Source organism: Ostrinia nubilalis, chromosome 9, assembly GCF_963855985.1.
Source record: "Ostrinia nubilalis chromosome 9, ilOstNubi1.1, whole genome shotgun sequence".
NCBI classification, from domain to species: domain Eukaryota; kingdom Metazoa; phylum Arthropoda; class Insecta; order Lepidoptera; family Crambidae; genus Ostrinia; species Ostrinia nubilalis.
In genome coordinates, this window is record NC_087096.1 from 6,114,017 (window position 1) to 6,126,262 (window position 12,246).

The 12,246-nt window shown below is 43.0% G+C and overlaps 1 protein-coding gene across 1 annotated transcript; it reads left to right on the top strand.

Moving 5' to 3' along the window:
* The first annotated feature begins 652 nt into the window (after nucleotides 1-652).
* Nucleotides 653-10,916, top strand: LOC135074826 (protein asunder). The gene is made up of 14 exons (XM_063969207.1): nucleotides 653-1,039; nucleotides 1,126-1,200; nucleotides 1,312-1,457; nucleotides 1,910-2,056; nucleotides 2,202-2,292; nucleotides 2,481-2,609; nucleotides 2,869-2,979; nucleotides 3,554-3,714; nucleotides 4,548-4,709; nucleotides 5,909-6,052; nucleotides 6,780-6,930; nucleotides 7,895-8,037; nucleotides 8,688-8,839; nucleotides 10,261-10,916. The coding sequence occupies exons 1-14, from the start codon at nucleotides 824-826 to the stop codon at nucleotides 10,491-10,493; spliced, it is 2,061 nt and encodes a 686-aa protein (XP_063825277.1). The 5' UTR covers nucleotides 653-823; the 3' UTR covers nucleotides 10,494-10,916.
* The last annotated feature ends 1,330 nt before the right edge of the window (nucleotides 10,917-12,246 follow it).

The following is a 12,246-nucleotide window of genomic DNA, read 5'->3' on the forward strand; positions in this document are numbered from 1 at the left end:
CCGTATCAAAATATACGGCAATTGATTAAGGTAGAATTTTATGAGTTTTTCATGAGTTTTAGTAAACAAAAAAAAAATTTCATTTAATGGAACGCACCAACTTGTAAACCATAAATGAAGTAGAAGCGCGTAAGCGCCACGAAAAGAAACGTCAACAGAATTCAACCAAATGCAACCTTATCTCCGAGATGTTAATGTCTAAAATCGTTAGTTCCTCATTTTGGTAGATTCTTCACTCACTTTTATTCGGGTAGGTTCTAGGACAATATTCCAAACCTTTAAAAGTGAAGAATAAAATAAGTAAGTTTAAAAGTAGTATACGCATAGTACATAATACATCACTTGTATTTATTTTTTTTAATTTAAATCTCCCAAATAAACATTTTGTACAATACAGCAATTTTCTTAGTTTTCCTTAAAAATCCGGCAATTTTAGAATTAGAATACGGCAACCCTAAATTTGTCAGGAACAACACAGAGCCCCGATTACGGTAACTTTTAACGTCTACAATCCAGACGCGTTTCTGATTCTGCAATACGATTGGTCAAAACAGCTGACGTACGCTGTTGAACGACCAATCGTATCGCAGAATCGAGAAGCGTGTCTGGATTGTTGACGTTAAAAATTACCGTAATCGGGGCTCTGGTGAGCGATAAAAAACAGATGTTTTTTTCCTTCCCCGGTGCGGTGTTTTGGCAAAAGTTAATTTAATTTTATACACTAAAAACAATGAATTCCATTTGGTGTAGTGGCTCAATTATGTAATATTTATTTAGTATAAGTTGTGTTGATAACCATTTATTGTTTGTTTTCACTTCAACAATGTTCCCAACAAATCATAAAACAATATTTGTTTTGGATCACACTCCTTACTTTGGGATTTCTTCGGACTTTCCTATAGACTTCGATACATCAAAGAGCCGCGGTCCTGGCTATGTGCCTTTGCCGCCAGTTTGCAAGTCCTTGTGGACTTGTAGCGTAGAGGCTGCCGTTGAATACTGTAGAATAGTTTGGGATTTATTTCCTGAAGGGAAACTGGTAAATAATTTGCTATATTATCTATTTAAGAATATTTTCTACCAGACAGGCAGTCTTCAATAACTTCACAATATGTTTTATTTCAGGTACGATTTGTTGTTAGTGATTCTGCAGCTCATATTTTAAACACATGGGCTGTAACACAGCAAAATCTAACACATGTAAGTATTACACTTATTAATTTCTAAACTATGAGTTTATACTGCAGAATAGTAGTATAATAACACAAACAAGTAGCAGTGTAATAACAGAAACATGTTTTTCCGTTCCAGATTCTAAATGGATTATGCCTAGTGGGTCCTGTGAGGCGCGGCGCTGGTGGAGACGTGGTAGGCTTGTGTGCCGCCATAGAGGCTTTGGCTGAGCCCTCTCCTACGCAAGCTGCTCAGCCAGCTGCCGAGAGACTGTTACAGAATCGGTTAGAATAGCCTGACTTCAATTAGCATCATTTTGTCACCTGTAAAATGCAGGAATTACTTATTACATTGCTTTAATAAGTCAAAGAAGCCTATAAAATTATTATTTAAAACTAAACTCTAACCTAGATTTGATTTAGCTGTGTTTTGTAGGTAACCCTCTTTAGTTGAGTAAATCGAAATTACAAGTACTAAGGGTAGACTAAGGCTGGGTTGCACCATCTTACTTTAATATTGTCAAACGTCAAAAATCTGTCAAACTCCATACAAAAAGCACCGGTTATCGTTATAGTTACCGTTAAAGTTGGTGGTGCAACTCAGCCTAAATCTAATTTACCATTATTCTCTTCTCATTCCTTGCCAGTTTTATAAGTAGTTATTAATAGAATTGTCAGTATTATAAGTTATAAGACAGAATCAGATTGCTTATTTACAACTGATACCTTTGTTTTAGGGGAAGAATAATATGCATAACAAGTGCTAGAGATGATGACTCCATAAGAAGTTTAGCAGGCATAGCGATGAACACACTCATACAGCAAAACAAAAAGGCTACTATGCCTCAGCCTTCCAATAGCCCTGAAGCAACAGCTGCTCCTACGTAAGTATAATCAGTATAAGTAATATTTATAAATTCCTAAAGGCCTTTAAATTAGACTGATTAACCACATGTGGCCTTACATAATGTACAGATTGAATCAGAATATGAGGATACTATATTTTGTTTTTGTAATAAACTGTTTCAGATCTCTAGTGGTTCATTACTGTCACCTAGTGATCATAAATGTCACACCAGAGAAGGCAGACACGAGAGTCAACAACCAATCACTGACTGAGGTGAGCCTTGTACTAAAATTAAATTAAAACTAGTTATTATTGAAAATTACTGAATACAATTCAAAAACACATGAAACTATGAAATCACACGTCTTTATGAGGATTTCTCTTTTACATTTTCTCTCATTCCAATGGCAAATACCTAACTTTGGAATGGTACAAAAATACTTGAATTATGTTTTTTACAGATGGGAGGTGGTCTTATGGGTGTAGAAGTGATAGTGTCCAGGGCCAGTAATCTAGCTAATCTGTTAGGCCGTTTGGTACTGCCACACTATAGGCTAGCAACCACCACGGTCACTGGTATTCCTATGAAGGTAAGATCCAGAAAATATAAAGTATGAGTATATTTTACACCAAACTAATAATGCAACCTTAATTTCTACTAAAATATCACCAATTTTGTGTTAATTATCTTCATTTGTCACCTACTATAAAAATATTCAAACGTAAAAGATAAATCATTTGAATTTAAATTAATGATCCTAAGCAAACTTGTGCTTGTGTTTGCATTTAAAAAAACTGAAAGAACTGGTTCAAAAAATTATTTTCTTAAAAAATATGTAACGATTTCAGGAAGAACAAAATGCAAGCTCCAGTGCAAACTATGACGTAGAGATAATTCACTCGTCAGACGCTCACACAGGCTTGAGGGCTTCCCAAACAGCTGCTGAAGCATCGGAATCTGTAAGCATTATTTAGATAAACTTTACAACTTGTATATTATCCAATTTAACTTCATCATTAAACCAAGTAAGGAAAAATATCAAAATTTGTGTTAAGTAGGTACTTCCAGCCATTTAATCATAAAATTTTTTGATTCTCATTCAGCACAACTTTTCCCACTGTGTGCGGTCACGGTAGTTGGAAATTGTTTGTTGTCAACGGCTTATTTACTGACTTTTGTGACGCTGACAGCTGTACAGTTGTAAATAGTTCGTGTTAACTACAGTAGCCAAAAAGTTGGCAAAATGTCATTGTTACAAATTAATTGGAATAAGGTTGTGTCAAATTTTTTTAGCCACTTTGGGTGTCACGAATTATTTGACGCTGAATGTACCACAGTTACAATAGTCATCGTCTTTTTTGTGCATTAACGCTCCTGCACACGACGCCGCCGTCGCGCCTTTGCACTGTTTATGTATATGTGGCGCGGCGGCGGTTTTACTCGACGCGTATGAACAGTGTAGGCGAGGCGACGGCGCGGCGGCGGCGCGGTGGCGGCGTCGTGTGCAGGAGCGCTAACTGTAATTGTGTCTAGGTGGTGCTCCGCTGGTGGACCCCCCGGGGGGCCGAGGGCGGCGCCGGCAGCTGCAGCGGGCCGCTGTGGCACGTGACGCCCGCCGACGTGGCGTCGCGGCCGTCCGCCTGCCTGGTCAACTTCCTGCTCAACGGCCGCTCCGTCACGCTCGAGGTGCCCAGGTGGGTCCGTAGGGCTCCGCTGGACCCCGGGAGGCCGAGGGGGGAGTGAGTAGCTAAAGTGGGCCTCTATGGTGTGCTTGAGGTGCCCAGGTAGGTCCGTAGGGCTCCGCTGGACCCCGGGGGGCCGAGGGCGGCGAGGGTAGCTACAGTTGGTCGCTATGTCGCGCTTGAGGTGCCCAGGTGGGTCCTTAGAGCTCCGCTGGACCCCCCAGGGGGCCGAGGGGGGCGCGAGCAGCTGCAGCGGGCAGCTATGGCACGCTTGAGTTACCCAGGTGGGTCCGTAGCGCTCCGCTGGACCCCCCGGGGGGCCGATCGCGGCGCGGGCAGCTAGAGTGAGCCGCTATGGCGCGCTTGAGGTGCCCAGGTGGGTCCGTAGGGCTCCGCTGGACCCCCGGGGGGCCGAGGAGGACGCGGGTAGTTAGTGTGAGCCGTTATGGCGCGCTTGAGGTGCCCAGGTGGGTCCGTAGGGCTCCGCTGGACCCCCCGGGGGGCCGAGGAGGACGCGGGTAGTTAGTGTGAGCCGTTATGGCGCGCTTTAGGTGCCCAGGTGGGTCCGTAGGGCTCCGCTGGACCCCCCGGGGGGCCGAGGAGGACGCGGGTAGTTAGTGTGAGCCGTTATGGCGCGCTTGAGGTGCCCAGGTGGGTCCGTAGGGCTCCGCTGGACCCCCCGGGGGTCGAGGGGGGCGCGAGCAGCTGCAGCGGGCAGCTATGGCACGCTTGAGTTACCCAGGTGGGTCTCCTTAGTCCTTAGAGCTCCGCTGGACCCCCCGGGGGCAAGGGGGGCGCGGGTAGCTAGAGTGAGCCGCTATGGCGCGCTTGAGGTGCCCAGGAAGGTCCGTAGGGCTCCGCTGGACCCCCCGGGGGGCCGAAGGCGGCGCTGGCAGCTGCAGCGGGCCGCTGTGGCGCGTGACGCCCGCCGACGTGGCGTCGCGGCCGTCCGCCTGCCTGGTCAACTTCCTGCTCAACGGCCGCTCCGTCACGCTCGAGGTGCCCAGGTGGGTCCGTAGGGCTCCGCTGGACCCCCCGGGGGGCCGAGGAGGACGCGGGTAGTTACAGTGGGACACTATGGCGCGCTTGAGTTGCCCAGGTGGGTCCTTAGGGCTCCGCTGGACCCCCCTGGGGGCCAAGGGGGCGTGAACTTCTGCAGCGGGCCGCTATGGCGCACTTGAGGGGTCCAGATAGGTGAGTAGAGCTCGTTTAGGGCTCATCTGGACCCCCCGGGGGGCCGAGGGCGGCGCCGGCAGCTGCAGCGGGCCGCTGTGGCGCGTGACGCCCGCTGACGTGGCGTCGCGGCCGTCCGCCTGCCTGGTCAACTTCCTGCTCAACGGCCGTTCTGTCACGCTCGAGGTGCCCAGGTGGGTCCGTACTTCCGTAGGGCTCCGCTGGACCCCCCGGGGGGCCGAGGGCGGCGCGGGCAGCTAGAGTGAGCCGCTATGGTGCGCTTGAGGTGCTCAGGTGGGTTTTTAGGGCTCCGCTGGACCCCCCGGGGGCAAGGGGGTGCGGGTAGCTACAGTGGCCCACTATGGCGCGCTTGAGGTGCCCAGGTGGGTCTGTAAGGTTCTGCTGGACCTCCCGGGGGGCCAAGAGGGGCGCGAGCAGCTGCAGCGAGCCGCTCGAGGTGTGGGTCCAAAGGGGTCCCCGCTGGACCCCCGCGGGGTCGAGAGAGGTGCGGGCTGCTGCAGCGAGCCACTAAAAGGAAATTGCTGCTACCTAGGGGTTAAAACATTTATGAATGACCTTCTGCTTTTAACCTGTAAGTGGCAAGGATCCAGAAGTACCTATAAAGCTTGACTCATATCTTTTATGTTTAACTTTAGCTGTGACATAATTTACGGTTCTTTGCTATGATGTCAGGCTAAAAATGGGCTAATGAGGGTTTTCGCGAATGAAAGATCCGCTAGATGGCGGGACGTGGATGTGGGGTCTGACTGCTGCGTGATTGGTGGATTTTGACATATCTGTCAATGTCATGTCAATAATAACCAATCATGCAGCATTTGAACTTCGCGTCTACGTATTGTCATCTGGCGGAATTTTCATACGCGAAAACCCTCATTACTATAGCTGCATAATTTATCGTTCTCTGCTTTGAGATATTAAGTCGGTAATATTTATCCTTAAACTGCCCACGATTGTATCACAATTAATTGAACCTTTCCGTTCTTAACATAAGGCATGTTTTACTTCATTCCAGTCGCAAAGGCGGGGGCAGGTCAGCCTCCCACGTGTTGGCAGCGCAGGGCGGCGAGCTGTGGATCGGCGCGCTGGGCGGCCGCACGCCCTACGACGACCCGCCCGCCCTGTCCGAAGGCGCGGGCGGGAGGGTCACCGACTACAGGTAGATAGGTTTTTAAATCGAATCGAATCCATGCATTGACTTTCTCAATACTGGGGCGGTCGTATATAAATAAATAACGCCCGTATTCACAAGCATTACTATGAGGTCACACAGTGCGCGTGGACGCACAGGGTGACACACGAACCAATCACAGAGCTCTATTTAACGCTGTGCGTTCGATTCGCTGCTTCACTTAAGCAAGCATTGTTTGTATACGGGCGTAAATATCCTTGGACATTTTACACTGCGCCTCTAGTCCCAAACTAATGTCACGCCTTAGCTCATTAAGAAGCATTTTTATACAGCACAAAGCAGATAAGCATTGTACATACCTGATGTGAAGCGAGATGCAGTCTAGGACGATACATACCTGCCCTGTAAGTGCCTATTCACTCCCGCCTTGAAGAGGCCCAGATTATAGTGCCCGGGAAAGACAGCAGGAAGCAGTGAGTTCCAGTCCCTAGCTGTTCCCATTATAAAAGAGTTAGCGAAACGTTTAGTGCGAGGCTGGTGAAGCTAGCGAGATGACCGGCTTTTTTTATTACAATTTACGTTACAACAAAGACAAATCAGAAAAATCGACATTGCATATGTGTAATCTTGTAGATTGGTGGAAGTGACATCTTAAAAAACTGACTGATTCACTTTATCTGTGAAATACCTTTACTGCTTACTGCTTCCACTATTTTACTTCAATAAGGCTCATTTTTCAATGTATCTTCCCCAGAATAAAAGAATTCGGCGCGCTAATGCAACAGAACCGGCTCGCTCCGTTACGCGGCGCGGGCGCCAACGGGCGGTCGCGTGCGCGTCTTCAAAGGCACACCACGTACTGGCCGCTTACCATATCATCCACGCTTATATTCAACCTGGGATCGGTGAGTGATGTACCGTGAACCATTATATTATTGTTGAAAATAGCACATATCCCGACTATATAACGTGTTTACTTTGATAATATGTCGTCATCTGTACAGTAATTAGCACTCCAGAAACTTCTACCAGATTCTTGGTACAAATTAGAGTTTGGATGGTTTGGACATATAATGCACCAGCCTTTGGCTGCTTAGTAGGGGAGCAAATGTGCGTGACCTTTAGCTACTATTACCAGGCCTGTTCATCTCCGCGAGTTTACATCGAAAACAAAATACGCGCGATGGCCCACCTACAGGATACTATTCGACAAGGCCTCACATACGAGCGAACATTGACTCACGCACGCGTATTCTTGTGTATGATGGAAGAAAATAAAGAAAATGGTGTACTAAATAATGTGCAGTATTTAACTGCCTAAATAATAATAAAAACACAGAATGTACTTTTTTAAGTTGCCTCAAGACACTGAGAGGCAAATAAGTAGTTAATATTATTCATGATAATTCATGCTAAATCATGTATTTCCTCCGCCATTTTCCGCAGTTTGGCACCTCACGTCACATCATTTTACCGAAGTCAGCCCTATAGCTTCGGCGCAGTGCCAATCACTGACGTTTGTCAACAAAATGGTGCTTGACTCTTGAGGCAGGCTAAATTACACCATATTGTTAATGACATTGAGCATACATTTTTTTAAATACCTTCGCGAAGTAAAACTTCTGTACGTAGTACTTATTATTATTCTGTGCTATTACGCTTTACTCTTCACACTAATCTTTTAACCTGGAATCATTTTGACTAACTTTTTGTAAATTGTTTTGTTTTTTAAGAATATTTGATAACTACATAAAAAGAGATTGTCAATAACGATCTTTACTACTCTCAACCGAGAAACTGCTGGGCGTACCTTTTTCCACTAGTCCCATTTACTTTTACATTTAATTCACACGTTCACAAACATTTCAGACCATGGAGCCGTTAACAAGGCTGGTGGTTCAAGAGTCCCTGACTGACGACGAGGTGGACACGTGTCGAGGCGTGCTGGTCAATCTATTGGGCATGGAGTCAAGGCATGAGTTCCCTTCTGCACAGTTGCCTTCCAATATGAGGTAATTAACCGTCCTTTATAAACTTTCGTTTATTGCGTGTGGTGCAAGTCTCTGACGAGGTGGACACGTGTCAAGGCGTGCTGGTCAACCTTCTCAGCATGGAGTTTCGGCATAAGTTCCCGTCGGCTCAGCTGCCTTCCAATATGAGGTATCCAACATAGTGAATTTTTGTTCAATTTCTGACTTTAATTTGATGAAGGTGAAAGAGACCTGGCTTCTGTGGTTGAGGATTCCAAGTGAAGCTCGCTTCCACCTTCACCATTTTCCTGGGCTAGGTAAAAATAGAATTCTTATTGGCCCAATGATACCACTTTTCATTTTCTAGCAATATCTCAAAACCGTCTAAAAATTAAACAACGCTACGTCTAATTACTTAGCTCCACCACTCAACGGTTCCGTATTTCATTCGGAATAGTTTAGATCTGAACGGGACCCTAAGGATCAACCTTTTCTTTAGCTCACTAATGCCCGTTTTCACCACCAATCCCTAATTTTCAAGTGACCCCTATGAAAACAAAATTATGTTATGTGTTACCATAGGGGTCACTTAAAAATTAGAAATTGATGGTGAAAACGGGCATAATAAATTCTTCCACTTATGTGTTCAATTTCAAAAAATGACATTTGTACACATACATTTTTATTTACAGAGGCAAATCCAGCGGGCGCCGCGAAGAGCAATGGCGGCAAGTATGGAGCGAGTTGGAAGCGCTATTGCGCGCGCATTCCGCGTCGTCCGCGCATCGCGCGTTACTACGAGTGCTGCTAGAGTGCCGCGCCCACAACAACCACGCATCCGACAGTGAGTGCGAATTTGTATTTTATGTGGACGGGGGAAGGCTGATTTTTGGAGGCACGATTATGTTGCAGAATTGCAAAATCAGAATTTCCAGGGGTGGCAAAATGTTGAAGTTGCGTTATGATTCAATGTCCCATCAAATCGAAATGATGGCCAATTTTCAACGTCTCTTACAGAAAACTTGATACTATTAATTCCACTTTTATGACTTTGTAAGACATTTAACCGACTTGCGGCGATTTGTCGTTCTATCCGATTACAATGTAGATTCAAGTCTACTCATTTTACGGAATTACGATGACCATAATGAACTAAATTCGGACTTTATATTTGTAAGAAAGTGTTCATGGCATTATACTACTACTTTTGATGTGTTATTATGAAATCAGCCTTTCCCTTAATGTGTGTTTTGGGGCACGTTTGTTTGTTTTACTAACACTTAAAACTAATTTTTGATCTTAAAACTAATAACATGCAAAATTAAAACTATAATTGTGTACAATCAACTAATTTTGATCTACTTTTTTCATCAAATATAATAAGTTCAGTTCTTTAAAAACCTATTTGAAACGTAACAAATGAGTAAAATACTCATATGTTTTATGAGTTTACTAACAAATTGTATAGATATTTTTTATGAAAACATTTATTCAAATAACAAACTTAATGCAACATTATAATCTAATATCTAACTTTTAAGTACCTATCTAACATTAGTACCGGCAATCGACACCTTGCTAACTTTTTGTTGGTGAGTTAAAAAATATAATCCTACTGGTAATACATAGAATGGAACGGTCTGTGCTATTGTTTTGAACATATGCTACATAATTTTGTTTATACATCATGATCTTCCAGCTCCATTTCAAAAATCCATTCACAATTTCTTTCATCATGGTTTATTTTTCACCTTTATCTCAGAATTCACAATTTAAAAAACAAATTCAAAAGAATAGTACTTACCGGTTCCTTTCTTCTAAACTTGCATGTTTTTGACAATGCAGTGATTGATGCATGTTAACAATGTATGGTGTGAAAAATTAGGATTTGTCTTGATGTGTAATTCCCTACTTTTAACTCAGTTACCTATCTTTGCACGGTACACTAATAAAGGCTTTCGTATACCCTCTGATTTCTTTCCCCTTGGAATGCCGTATATTGATTACCCCTAGTATTAAAATCTCGTGTTATTTTTTAATTTGTTCGTGATTGATTATGTGAATTGACTAACAACTCAGGCTAGTATGTTTTTTTTTATTTATTTAGACTAATGATGATGATGTCACAAGCTTCTAATTAAGCACACTGATTGATAGCTAGTCAAAGTATCAAGTAACCTCGTAGGTAGGTGTCATGTGAATGTGTAGGTAGTTGTGGTATATAATTTGCATGTAACTTTCACGTGTACCCGCTATGTATTGCAGGCGAGTCTCGGGCGACTGTCATTCGTGCGACAACAGATTCTCCTCTGTCGCCAGTGGGTGCGGGCAACGGGTCCAACGCGGGTGACGTTTGGGCCCCCCGGAATGTTCTCGACGCGCTACTGGGCGGGCCGAGGCCCTCACGTCGGCCTGACTTCGCGGGTAGAATGGCGGCCGGCAACAGAATCGCGACTCTCTACCCTCAGTTGCAGCAAGACGTCGAGGCCCAACATTAGACTACCTTCCGAAGCAGACTTCTTCGTATATAGATCGTGCCATCCACAAAGACATGCCCCACCAATTTTTGGTCGAGAGAAGCGTGGGGTGCGGGGAATTTGATCCGAGCAATCCGAGCGATATTATTGTAGTGTGCGTGTGCACTCATGGATAATTTAGCGTGTACGTGTACCGATAACACTCAAACATTAACGAAAGAAGGGTGGGGCGCGTCTTCGTGGATGGCACGATCTATACTTTACTCCATAAATGCAAAGAGTTCTAAGTATACTAATAGACAGCTTAGGTGGTGAGATTATAGTAAGATTTATTGGTCAAAGAACTACGGTCAAATCTACAAGTCAATAGTCGATTGTGAGCGAGTGACAACATACAGGGTGGAAACGTTAAGTGATCTCACTCGATTATTTCTAAACTATACAAGATATTGAAAAACTGCTAACTGATCCTGAAAGTGATTCATGAGCTCTTTCAAACAGTACCAATAATAGGGTACAGAATAAACTGGATCTATCTGAAAATTCAATGTTTCCAGCTTCCATACTAAATGTATGCCAGCCACACAATATTAGAAGTGTAATTTATTTTATTTAATAATAAACTCTTAAAATAAACTCGTAAATTGTATTCTTATTTAAAAAAAATCATGGAAAACATTGGTTTTAGGCTTTACTTGCTATAATATTGTCAAGAGATGAGTGTCATGACTGTGGTAGTACTAAATGTATGGAAGAAAGAAACATTGAATTTTTGAATAGATCCAGTTTATTCTGTAACCTATTATTGATACCATTGGATAGATCTTGTGAAGCACTTTTAGAATCAGTAATCAGTTTTATGATATCATGTGTAGTTTTTAAAATAATGTGACTTTACTAAATGTATGGAGGCTGGAAACATTGAATTTTCGGATAGATCCAGTTTATTCTGTAACATGTTATTAATACCGTTTGATAGAGCTCATGAAGTACTTTCAGGATCAGTAACTAGTTTATTGATATCTTGTATAGTTTAGAAATAATCCAGTGAGATCACTTATCGTTTCCACCCTGTATATTGTTTTTATGTGACCGTTAAAGTTCCAAGTGCGTACTTTGTTCTGAATGGTTTGTTAATTTCATTCTAAGTTGTCATGCCTGTTTAATAGTATACGTAGAATTTTCCGCGAGTGCAAAAAAGACTGCAGTTCAATGACCTCCTTCAGTGCGAAACACATGACACTTGACGTACTTTTGTAAACCGTTGCTCGAGTAAATTGTATGGAAATATTGTATAAAGCCTTGACGTTACACGTCAGTACCATTTCGAGGGACAATTTGTTGAGTTCAAATGCTTGCGTAGTCACGTAGAACTAAAAAATATATTACATGTAAAAATTTTCTTATAATCAAATGAGATAGTGATCAGTTTTAGTTTTTTTTTAATTTAAGTAAATCTTTTTAATTTATGTTCAAATGTTTAAAAAATAATGCCAAGAGTTTAATATTGTGAAGAAAGAAATAAAAATGGTTTACATTTATGAAGTTTGTGCATGTGTAAATAAATGACAAAGGGAAAAATGAGCTCTGAAAAATGTATTAACAGATCTTTAAAACTGTCTGAGTATGATTTGAATAAATAATTTTTAAGACTATTATTGTGTTTCATTTTCATTCATTGTATTGTGTAATAATTCTAAACGTGAGATAGTAAATTTCGTTTGAAGACCTAAGCCTAACGTTTCTCGTAGAGGTGCTAAATAAAAATGCAACA

Coding starts and splice junctions, on each gene's coding strand:
- LOC135074826 (XM_063969207.1), top strand. CDS start 824: ATGTTCCCAACAAATCATAAAACAATATTTGTTTTGGATCACACTCCT. Junction 2,293..2,480: donor ACAACCAATCACTGACTGAG/GTGAGCCTTGTA, acceptor TGTTTTTTACAG/ATGGGAGGTGGTCTTATGGG. Junction 4,710..5,908: donor GTCACGCTCGAGGTGCCCAG/GTGGGTCCGTAG, acceptor ACTTCATTCCAG/TCGCAAAGGCGGGGGCAGGT.